The sequence below is a fragment of the Camelina sativa genome, chromosome 7, assembly GCF_030686135.1.
Source record: "Camelina sativa cultivar CO46 ecotype springtype chromosome 7, ASM3068613v1".
In the NCBI taxonomy this organism is placed as follows: domain Eukaryota; kingdom Viridiplantae; phylum Streptophyta; class Magnoliopsida; order Brassicales; family Brassicaceae; genus Camelina; species Camelina sativa.
Genome location: NC_141886.1, coordinates 4501655 through 4513769, shown reverse-complemented (window position 1 = coordinate 4513769; position 12115 = coordinate 4501655). Strand labels below are relative to the sequence as shown.

At 34.9% G+C, this 12115-nt stretch overlaps 1 protein-coding gene and 1 long non-coding RNA gene across 4 annotated transcripts; both read right to left on the bottom strand.

The window, feature by feature from the left end:
- Window positions 1-2461: 2461 nt before the first annotated feature.
- On the bottom strand, window positions 2462-4322 carry LOC147940848 (uncharacterized). The gene is made up of 4 exons (XR_015561072.1): window positions 3647-4322; window positions 3255-3516; window positions 2981-3071; window positions 2462-2862 (listed from the first exon to the last, which is right to left on the bottom strand). It is a non-coding gene; the product is annotated as an uncharacterized LOC147940848 (long non-coding RNA).
- A 1995-nt stretch (window positions 4323-6317) lies between these two features.
- Window positions 6318-7944, bottom strand: LOC147940847 (agamous-like MADS-box protein AGL80). 3 transcript variants are annotated; one of them, XM_087460212.1, is made up of 3 exons: window positions 7149-7944; window positions 6909-6998; window positions 6318-6654 (listed from the first exon to the last, which is right to left on the bottom strand). In XM_087460212.1, the coding sequence occupies exons 1-3, from the start codon at window positions 7866-7868 to the stop codon at window positions 6532-6534; spliced, it is 933 nt and encodes a 310-aa protein (XP_087316338.1). In that variant the 5' UTR covers window positions 7869-7944; the 3' UTR covers window positions 6318-6531. The 3 variants fall into 3 exon arrangements, with proteins under 3 accessions (XP_087316338.1, XP_087316339.1, XP_087316340.1); XM_087460213.1 differs by having other exon boundaries at window positions 6909-6973; XM_087460214.1 differs by having other exon boundaries at window positions 6909-6970.
- Between the last annotated feature and the right edge of the window lie 4171 nt (window positions 7945-12115).

Sequence of the window (12115 nt, the reverse complement as noted above, 5' to 3'; positions counted from 1 at the left end):
CAATAAAAGTTTAATGGTTTAATGGTTATCCGCTGTTGTTGATTGATGTTAGGTTGTTAGTGGGTATAGGACCACTAAAAAATTTATATATAAAAAAAAACGGAAGGGTTGTTTCAGTAACCTAACTTCAGCATAGAGCAAACAACCGAGCCTCTAAACACCCTCCTCTTCATTGCCTTGATTCCACGATCACACTTTACCTTTATCTGCATCACACACAACAATTGAGACACATGAGTATTATAACAAATACTCAGTGAGGCAATCATCCCATCTACTGGGCTATACACACAAGCAATTGAGAATTCAATATCCAACAAACAACAAACAACACAATCAAACCAGGAACAACAATTATCAGCTGCCTCCTGAAAGTGGGTGTCGACCAACACCCACCTGGTGTCGATCGACAGCGGAACCATGCAAAGGTTGGTGTCGACCGAGACCCTCCTGATGTCAATCGACACTGACAACCTAGTGTCGACCTACACCTGCTCGACATTCCCCAAAAACCCTAGATGTGTCGACCGACACCTCCACATGGTGTCGACCGAAACTCATTAGGTTTCTTACGCTGTCCTCGCATTTGTGTCGACCAACACACTCCTTATGTCAACACACTCCAATGTGGCCGAGGCTCACCTGTAAGCGACAAAATACCATTGGGGACACGAAAACAACACAAGCAAGCAAGGAAATCAATTAACCACACTTAAAAAACAGAAAGACAAAAGATTCTCAAGTTTAGATCAGCCATGGTCATGCACTCACCTGTAGGAGAATTTCGACCAACACCGACGAACACAATCTCCTAACAAGCTTCTAACATACCTCTTGCTTCGGATCTCTACTCCCAAGGATAGATCTTAGAAGAACATGCAAAAAACTCGAAAGAAAAGGTTTTTTAGAACTCTCTTGAACTTTAGGAACCGATAAAACATTAAAAGAGGTGAAAACTAGGTTTATCCGTTGACCCCTCTTCTTATATATGATCCCTAAATCGAATCAGCTCGAACAGAGAATTCTAAAATTGAACCTAACCATCTGCTGACATATGGTGTCGATCGACACACCTGCTGGGGTCAATCAACATTTACACCAAATTTTCAAAAATTGGTTCGCGGATGTTACACCTATACCATCACTATCACCGGAAAAACAAAAGTAGAGCTCTCAAGTAAGCATGACATCGTATGGCAGATACCTTTTAAAAATATCTTCGGTTCCATAATAGTGTGATACTTTTGTCAAGATTTTTATCTTTCTCGAACATTTGACCAATCAATCAAATTGGATCTTAAAATGTTATGAGCTAAACCCTAGAAACATACATGAATTGTGTTTCAATCATATTAATCCTTCTAACTAACTAGAACGTTATAGAACCCTTGGGAGAACAAACTTTTTGTCTTCTCGTAATTTGCTTGATCATGTGAGTGACGCTAATACGATGTTAGGAAAGATGAACACAAGAGTAAAAAACCTACCCAGAGCGAAGCAGATGTTCACTTGCCTACTCCTAACAAGTGTGATTCAACTAATTTCCTTTATAAAAATTTAAAGACATTTATCCTTTTTTTAGTTTTGTTTTAGTCACAACTAATATGAACATTTATTTAATTTCCTCTTGGGAGGATTTAATAACAATTTAGAAAGCACATTTGATACAATCCATCTTCTAAGTTATTGTTTTTAGTGTGACAAAATGTTTTAAGGTATACAATTAGTTCTAAAGCTTGTCAAGTGTATTTTGCCAAATTAAAACTTCCGTCTTTGTAAAGTTGGTGCATAAATTCTTTTTCTTATAAGATATTGTTAATTACCCCTCTCTTAAGTGTCATTTTAAGATAGAATTGTTGTTTCACAAAGAGTGTCACTTTATAATCCCAACAAAATATCAATTATAACACTACTATTTCAGCTTATTATTTGCTAAGAATTTAATGTATATTTTTCTTAATATGTGTTAAAAATGTTAGAATGACACTTTTTGAGAAACATATAGAATATTAACTTTGATTTTTTGTTTACTAATTATAAAAATTAAAAGTTTATAAATTGATCACGATTTTCATAAAAACCTTGCCCACTCATTAGGTCAAAGCTAGCAATTATTTAAATTAAAATATTAGTATCTGCCTATTTTTATATTCAAATCCGTAAAAGACCATAATATTCGAATGATTGACTAATTTGGATAAATTTATGTTAGCATAATTTTTACTAACATTTTTATCTAATTTTGTGATGAATCTGCAAAAGTATCGTTATTTTGAGTTATAGATAAATTTTACTAAGTTAAACAGAAAATATAACAGAAACTCATTCTTGATTATATCGAATATTAGAATGCGTGGGAAGAAATGTCGTGTCTCTCGTTGAGTGAAGAAATGTACTGGAAACAAAAGAGTCGCAATCAATAGATGAGAACAGGAGATCGAAACACTTCTTTTTTCCATGCTAGCACCAAAACAAGATTTGCCATTAATCGAATAAGTCAAATAAGTGACAGAGAAGGAATAAGCTACAATGGGAATACTGAGATCGATGATCATGCTCAAAAGTTTTTTACATAAGTCTATACAAGCAACAAGCGTCAAGTCTCTAACACAGACTTTGCTGATTTCCAAGGCACAATCTCTACTGCAATAAATGATGACCTAACAAGTGATTTCAGTGAAGATGAGATATACAATATTAAGTACTAAGTCAGATAGGAGATGACAAGGCCTCGGGTCCAGATGGTCTTACAGCGAGATTTTATAAGCATTGCTGGAATATAGTAGGCTGTGATGTTGTGAAAGAGGTGCAGCTCTACTTCCAAACAGCTTGTATGAACCCTTCGCTAAATCACACTAATATCTGTATGATTCCAAAAGTGACAAGTCCAGAAACTCTTTCAGATTATCGACCAATAGCATTGTGTAATGTTCTCTACAAAATAATATCAAAGTGCCTAGTCAATCGATTGAAACCTCACCTTGATGGCATTGTATCAGACTCTCAAGCGGCTTTTATCCCAGGTAGGGTGATCAATGATAACATGATGATCGCTCATGAACTCATGCACTCTTTAAAAGTAAGAAAAAGAGTTTCCAAATCATACATGGCGGTCAAGAGAGATGTTAGCAAAGCATAAGATCGAGTTGAATAGAATTTTCTTGAAACAACAATGCGACTGTTTGGTTTTTGTGAAAAATGGATAAGTTGGATTATGGGAGCGATAAAGTCAGTACACTTGATAAATGGCTCACCATAAGGTTTGATCACACCATAGCGTGGGATAAGACAAGGTGACCCATTGTCCCCATACCTTTTCATCCTATGTGCGGATATACTAAGTCATTTGATAAGAACTCGAGTAGCTGATGGAGACATCAGAGGTATCAAGATTTGAAATGAGGTACCTGCAATCACACATCTTCTGTTCGCTGATGGATTTTTTGTTCTTTTTCCAATCGAATGTACGAAATTGTCAGGCTCTGAAGGATGTCTTTGATGTGTATGAATACTATTCTGGACAGCAAATTAATATGACAAAATCAATGATCACTTTTAGTTCACGAGTTTATGGATCAACACAGAACTAAAAAAAACATCCTACAAATCCCTAACCATGATGGAGGAGGTAAATATTTGGGCTTACCGGTACAGTTTGGTCGAAAGAAGGCAGAAATGTTTACATATATCATCGAAAGAGTCGAGAACCGTACCACAAATTGGAGTGCCAAACGTTTATGCCCTGCAAGCAAAAAAATCATGTTGAAATCGGTTGCATTAGCTATGCCAGTTTATGCGATGTCCTGTTTCAAATTGTGACACCCCAGTTTCCGAGACTTGCGGAGAGATTTAAAAGAAATGATTTGGCCACCTATGTCACCAAAGTGCACTTATCTTTTCGGTTAAGGGGTCTGAGAGAACTCCAGAGTTAAGCGTGCTTGAGCTGGAGTAGTCTCAGGATGGATGACCTTCCGGAAAGTGACTGTCGGAACTGTACGAGTGAGGACAAAACATAGGGAAAGATCATGTGGTGATTTGTAGGGACGGTAAAAGGTCTTTAAAACTTTCCGGACGTAGCAAACCGACCGTTGGATATTGATGGGCTCACGGGCCTAGTGAGCGGACGTGAGGCCCATTAAGGAAGATGGGCCCATGGACTCGGATTGGACATGGGGCCCACTAAGAGGTGGCGGTCGGGGCGTTACAATTGGTATCAGTGCCAAACCCAGATGAGTGTGAAGTTTAGTGGGCTCACACCATCGGGGGTGACGGTCTTGGTGCGCAACGTGGACGTTGCGATCTGTTAGTGGGGGTGAATTGTGACACCCCAGTTTCAGAGACTTGATGAGAGGTTTGAAATAATTAATTTGGCCACTTATGTCACCAAAAGTGCACTTATCTTTTCGGTCAAGGGTCCTGATAAAACTCTACAGTTAAGCGTGCTTACGCTGGAATACTCTCAGGATGGGTGACCTTCCGGGAAATGACTGTCAGAACTGTGCGAGCGAGGACAAAACACAGGGAAAGATCATGTGGTGATTTATAGGGACGGTAACAAGTCTTTAAAGCCTCCCGGACGTAGCAAACCGACCATCAGATATGGGTGAGCTCATGGGCCTAGTGAGAGGATCTGAGGCCCATTAAGGAAGGTGGGCCCATGGACTGGGATTGGACATGGGGCCCACTAAAAGGTGGCGGTCGGGGCGTTACACAAATTACCGTACCTATGAGTGTTAATGAATTTTTGGTGGAAGAAGGGTCCACAGAAACGTGGTATACCTTGGATAGCATGGAAGAGACTATAATAAACTAAAAAAAAGGTGGATTGGGATTTAGAGACCTAGATAAATTTAATGATGCACTCGTTGCAAAATAAGCGTCGCGACTAATTCACCATCCAAATACTCTGTTTGCTCATATAACGAAAGCTCGCTATTTCAAAGACGATAACATTTTAGATGCAAAACCAAGAAAGAATCAGTCGTATGGTTGGTCATCTATGTTAGTCGGAATTGATGTGCTAAAGAAGGGATCACGTTACCTAGTAGGAGATGGCAGGAATATCAACATGGCAACAGATAATTTGGTTGATTCTCACCCACATTGACATCTAGAGATGATTCACACGAATCAGGACTCTGATAATAAGTTAAACACTCTTGTATCAAATTGTGGTTCTCACAGATATGGGAACAATGATCAAATACAGGCTTTCATCCACCCTAGAGATCATGAGTTTCTACACTCGATTCATTTATTATTCACTACTTTGGAAGACAAGTTAATTTGGCACTACACACCATATGGCGCTTACACTGTTCGATCTGGATCTTGGTTCCTCACCCATGATCCATTGAACTTTAATCCTCGACCACCGGCTCCACATGGTTCACTTGAGTTAAAGACAAAGATTTGGCAACTACCGGTGCTTCCGAAAATCAAACATTTTGTATGGAGAACATTATCTGGTGCTCTGGCAACCCGATCTCGATTGAGGATGAGAGGTATGCGAATTGATACACTTTTCCCATGATGTTGTGTGGAACAAGGAACTAGCATGGAGACTATCAAATACGCTCCCACAGGATCAGGATCCTTTGGAGGATCTTGAAGAAAACATTACGGCTGTTCTGAATTTCACTCAATCTTTGAATGAGATAAGTGCCAAACATTGAGAACCTTTTTGGGTCATGTGGAGAATCTGGAAAGCAAGGAATATTTGAGTTTTTAACAGTTTCTGGGAAAGTCCTTCATAAATTGTGGTGAAGGCTAATGCTGAAGTTTTGGAATGGTGTTCTACATTAATCCCACAACATTACCGTGATTTTTCGCAACGCTTGGATTCCTCCAATCTACACATTGGACACCCCGTTCACTACCTTCGGTTAAATGTAATTTTGATGCAAGCTTCAATCAACAAAATCAAATACACAAAGTGTTGGGAAAACTTGGGGTGCTGTTGATTTGGTTAAAGTGTCTTCCCCTTTAACAGCAGAAACTAAAGCTCTGTTAACAGCTTTACAACAAACCTGGATTTCTGGTTACACATCAGTAATTTTCGAAGGTGACTGGGAAGTTCTTGTCAAGGTCATCAACGGTGAATATGTCCGATGTGAGATAGAAAACCTGGTGCAAGACATTCATTTCTGGAGGAAATGTATTATTTCTCAGTCAATAACTTATGTTCATAGATCCTGTAACATTGTAGCAGATACTCTCTCCAAATCATATTTGTATGGAGACTTCTTTTCTGCTTCTGTAAACCTCCCGTCGAGTCTTTTACACTTGATGTTGGTTGATCTGAGAAATAAATAAAATTTCATTGACGAAAAAAAAAAATTTTATAGCTCTTAACTTATTTATTATTTTTTTCCAAAATATTATAACATATTAAAAAGATAGCATAATTGTTATAAACTACGAATATAAGACATATAAATCAACGACTTGTTACTGAGAAATGAGAACTACTGTAAAGACGAAGAAGATATAACATCGTCAGGCACTAGTGTCTGCGTCTAAATAGATGCTTTAGAACTTGTTGGGGTTGTCTACTATCCAAGGAAAATTTGTTTCCTCAGCATATTTGATCATCTCTTCAATGAATCCTTGTTGATTTCCATCATAAGTTTGATTTGGATAGTGAATTTCATCCTGAAAAAACAATGGAATATTATTAATGCTTATGTTTTTTTTTTGTCAACAAATTTTAATGCTTATCTTAACAAAGAATTAAGCTACAAAAATATTAATAACATTATTAAAGCTTATAAACTTGATTTTTCAGTGGATATATATAGATTTTGGTTCCTACTAGTATAAAAATCAAATTGATTACAAATCGTTAAATTAGTTTACGAGAAGTAAGAACTAGTTCTAAATATATGGATATTAACCAAAAGACAAACCTGATCCACTGATGGAATGTAAACTTCTTGATTGTTATCACTTATCTGAAAATCAACATGATCTGCTACATGGTTTAAAAGGGTCATGGACTGCAATTATTTGGTTAGTTGATGAGAGTATAAGCATATGAAACTCATGTAACTTATGATTTAAAATACATGGAATAATCACAACAAACAAATCTGATTCATAGTTAGACCACAAAATTCTTAGTTATCAGTGAAGAAAAGAGTACTTACAAGAGAATTCATATCTCCTGGTGTTTGATTTGGAGAGACTATGAACTGCAACTCATTGGTTGGTTGAGGAGTGTTTAAGAATGGAGCATTCAGAAAGGAAGAACTCACTTCGGCCATAGTAGGTGGTGCCATGAACGGGGATACATCGGTTGGTGCCATGTCCACATATACAGCATCTGTTGCCATGTTTGCAGTAGTAGCAGTTCTTGCCATTTGCATTGAAGAAGTTTCTCCAATTTCATAATTTGGCTGGTTGAGATTTACCTTTTTATGATGATAAAGATTCTTAAGATATCCATCAATAAACTCACACAAGTCAGAGCGATCTTTATCGTTCATTTTAAAATCTTTCATATTACCACCAAGACACCTGAACATGACCTCTTTTAGGCGAGTTTCCTTATTATCTTCAACCAACTTATTCTCGTATATTTTTACCTTTTCGATGAATTGATTGAGAAATTCTTCATGGTTCAGCACTTCACATTTCTTCTCTTTCATTATTAATGCCCTCTCGATCACACTATTCACCCCAGATTCTGATGGCCACACATCTCGAGTTGAGTTAAATGGATTGTAGATGACAGCACATACATCGACATTGCATAAAGTCTTGAGATCATTGAGTTTCTTCTTAAGTCCTTCCTTCCTCCGGTTGAATGTTCTTTTTCTAATCACTTTATTGGAGATGAAATTTAGATTTAACTTCTTTTTTGCCATGACTACAGTGAATGATTTGTTTTCTCTGGATTTGTAACACAAATGTTTAGATAGCTATTGGGTCTACATATGGGCTGTCAATTTTCTAGCCACTTATTTACAGATTCTGTATACCAAATTAGAGTAGATTTTTATTTAATATATTAACTAGATAATGTGTAGTCAAACTTTGAAATAACTACTATATCTCGCGCATATGCGCGAGTTGTTTTATTAGGTATGTTAATTTATTTTATTTTATGTAATAATCATAATACTATGAGAACTTTTTAAGAATATTTTTTTGATAAATTTTTTTAAATTGGTATTTCTGAAAAGTGGTATTGAAAAAGATGTATTTTTGAAATTCTCCATAAAATACATATATAACAAACAAATTTCCTAAATGTCAATAATAAACTTTATTTATTTAAATCATACAATATCAAAATATACCATTTATTTAAAAAAGTATTGTTAATGATAAAAATAAAAATTTACTATGGTATTCAAAATTTACAATTATTAATTAAATTCCAAAATTATTTTTCAAGTATCAATTAAATATATTTCCTATAAAATTATATGAAATGCAATCAAAATCCCAAAGATAAATCTAATTTTTAATCTCTTTTATATTCACCTTAATTTAAGCTATATTCCTAGGTTAAATTCTTATGCTTTCTTATTTATAGTCAATTTTTGGATATAGAATATCAAATTGTTTTTTTATCAAAATCAATAAATTACAAAATTCTGAGTTAAATAAACATTATAATGATCTTTATATAATTATTTAGGATCACAAGAACTAAATATAATGATGAGTATACAAAAAATGTATTACACATTTTTTGGAGGTGAGAGAGAGTTACAAAATTTGATTTGATAATTCTATTATAATAGTTTATTTTGTTAAAACATTGCATACTTTTAAAAATAAAATAAATATACATGAATGAAGATGATTTCTTTAGCTTGATTCCCTCATTGGGCTTTGATAGAAATTTGTAATGTTGAATCTGCATCGATAAATATTTTTTATAGCCACCAAAAATTTATTATACATATGTAATTGAAAATTGAAAAGAATAAGAAGACAAAGAAGGAAGGAAGAAACTGAAATGCACCGACCCGTTTTTTAATATAATAATAATAATCTAGTGATCCCATATTCACTAACCATATTCAAACCAAACAGCTGATTAACCAAACATTAAACCAATGAATTAAATCAATATCATCAATCCAACAAACCAATAACATAAACCAAGACAAAGAACAATGAACCAACATCCTAAACAATCATTCTATACCACTACATTCCACTCTAGCAACCTAACATCAGTCTAGAACAGAACAACCGAGTCTCTAGAACATCCTCCTTTTCATTGACTTGATTCCACGATCACACTTTGCCTTTACCTACACCACAAACACAAATTGAGATGCATGAGTATTGTCATAAACACTCAGTGAGGTAATCCTCAGATCTACTAGGCTATACACACAGGCAACTGAGATTTTAATGTTTATCAAACAACAAACAATCACAAACAAACCAGGAAAACAAGTATCAGCCGCCTGCTGAAAGGGTTGGTGTCGACCGACTCTTGATGTCGACCGACACTGCCTCTCAATATTGATCAACACTGCTCCTCAATGTCGACTGACACCCCTCCTCGACCTAGAAAACCTAGTACCAACATTCGCTAAGTCTCCGCGCCGCCAACTCCTTGGTGTCGATCGACACTGACTTCGTAGTCACGTTCTTCTCAAAGCCGAAATTCGAAACTCCGATTTCCAACTCCTCCAAATCAACCAAAACTCACCTTAAAGCCATAAAAACTCATGTGATCCATGAACCAACCAAGATCATACAAGAAAACACCACAAACAACATAAAACAAGCAAAACAAAGGAAATCTCAGACTTATATCAGCCATGGTCATGCACTCACCTTTTTTGGAGAAATTTTCTGACCAAAACCGACGAATCCAACCCTTTAGAAAGTTTCTCCTTCGTTCCTAGCACCAGATCTCCACTACAAATGAACATATCTCACACAAAAAAAAAGCCAAGAATCTCCAAAATCTCTCAAGAACACTCACTTTTTCTCCTTTCTTACTCTATGGGAATCGACAAAAGCTAAAGGAGGCGACAAATAAGTTTTTCTCTCATAAAACGTTGACATCTCCTTTAAATACCTTGGTTTAGAGATTCCACTTAAACCAAACTGAACCAAATCGACAAAACAAATCAATCCGGTCGGACCAGAAATTGTTGGTTTCGACGGTCGACCGACACCCTCCTTGTTGGCGATCGACACGCACCCCCAAAATCGACTATTTGGTTCGCGGATGTTACGAATATAAATAAAAGCAAAGAAATAAAATTGATCAAATTATAAGATAAATCTAACAAAATATATAATCACACTCTTACCATGAGTTTTAAACCCATGCAAGAACATAAACAAAACAAATAAAATATTTAGAATTTGGGATATGGTGGATGATAATGTGAGAATGGTTATTTATAAGATTTCAAGGGATGAAAGTTACATTTCTAAAATATTTCATTATACATATGTATGTGAAAATTAAAAATAGTAAGAAGACAAAAAAGGAAGGAAGAAATACATAAAAATAAAGAAATAAATTAAACAAAATATAAGATAAACCTAACAAAATATATAATGACACTCTTACCATGAGTTTTTGAACATAAACAAAAAGAAAAAAAATATTTAGAATTTCAGATATGGTGAATGATGACATGAGAATGGTTATTTATAGGATTTCAAGGGATGGAAGTTACATTTCTAAAATAATTTAATTAGAGAAGTTATAATTATAACATCTAGTGTATTTGAATGGAAAAAATTGTCAATTTATAATTTATGTAATTTCAGTTATAATTTATTAGTAAAGTGTGGATTTAAGGTATAGATTAATGTACATTATTCCATTTTTATTTAGCAAAAAAAAATATAAAAACTAAATGCTAAATGGGCCAATAAGGAGAGAGTGAAACCTTATAAAATCATATGATTGCAATAAAAATTCTTAAGATTATTATAATTTATAATCTCTTTTATATTCACCTTAATTTAGGCGAACAATTGTTGTGGGAGGAGGCCCAAGTAGGCTTAAGGGTGTGTCCGGTTCTATCGGAACCTGTGCATATTTCCGAGCCGCTTACTCGTTGTCAAGTTGATGGTTCGTGGAAATCGACTGAACTAAATTTATGTTTGGGCTGGTGGTGTGGTGATGGTGAGGATCAGACTTTAGTCATGGGTGCAAGATGCCTCCGTCGAAGTTCGTCCCCACTCCATTCGGAGCTAGAGGCTTTACTTTGGGCTATGGAGTGTCTTCTTTCCATAGGTGTTTATTGTCAGTGCTTCGAAACGGATTCTGCAGAGCTGGTTGCGATCTTACAAGATCTGGAGGAATGGTCGGCCTTCTCTACGCTCCTTGATGAGTTTCACGCTCTTCGTGTCTCCTTGCCTGCTTTTACTCTTTCCAAAATCCCACGGGAGTCAAATGGGAGGGCGGATTGTTTAGCTCGTTCTTCTCGCAAGTTATTGTCAGACACCATTTTTGTAAACAACTTTCCTCCAGTTTGGACAAACAACGTAGGAGTTCTATTTTAATTATTGTTAGGTTGAAAAAAAAATCTAATTATTTTCTCTTTGTAGTAAAATTTTAGAAATGGAATATCAAATTGTTTTTTTATATAGAAAATCATTAAATCACAAACTTTTGAATTAAAGAAACATTATAATGATCTTTATATAATTATATTTAAGATCACAAGAACTAAATATAATGATGAGTATATAAAAAAATGTATTAAAAATTTTGGAGGTAAGAGAGAGTTAAAAAAATTGATTTAATAATTCTATTATAATAGTTTCTTTTATTAAAACATTACATACTTTTAAAAATAAAATAAATATACATGGATGAAGATGATTTTTTTAGCTTGATTCTCTCATTGATTTTTGATCGAAATTAGTATTGTTGAATCTGCATAGATAATTGTTTTTACAGTCACCAAAATTTTATTATATATATGTAATTGAAAATTAAAAATAAGACAAAAAAAAAAATATATAATCACATTCTTACCACGGGTTTTGAACCCATGCAAAAACAGAAATAAAACGAAGAAAATATTTAGAGTTTGAGATATGGTAGATGATGATGTTAGAATGGTTATTTATATGATTTCAACGGATGAAAGTTACATTTCTAAAATAAATT

Bases quoted from the DNA above. Each gene is read 5' to 3' on its own strand.
- LOC147940847 (XM_087460212.1), bottom strand. From the start codon at position 7,868: ATGGCAAAAAAGAAGTTAAATCTAAATTTCATCTCCAATAAAGTGATT. The intron at 6,999-7,148 runs GTAAGTACTCTT...AAATAATTGCAG, and splicing joins CAGGAGATATGAATTCTCTT to TCCATGACCCTTTTAAACCA. The intron at 6,655-6,908 runs GTTTGTCTTTTG...TTGTTTTTTCAG, and splicing joins ACATTCCATCAGTGGATCAG to GATGAAATTCACTATCCAAA.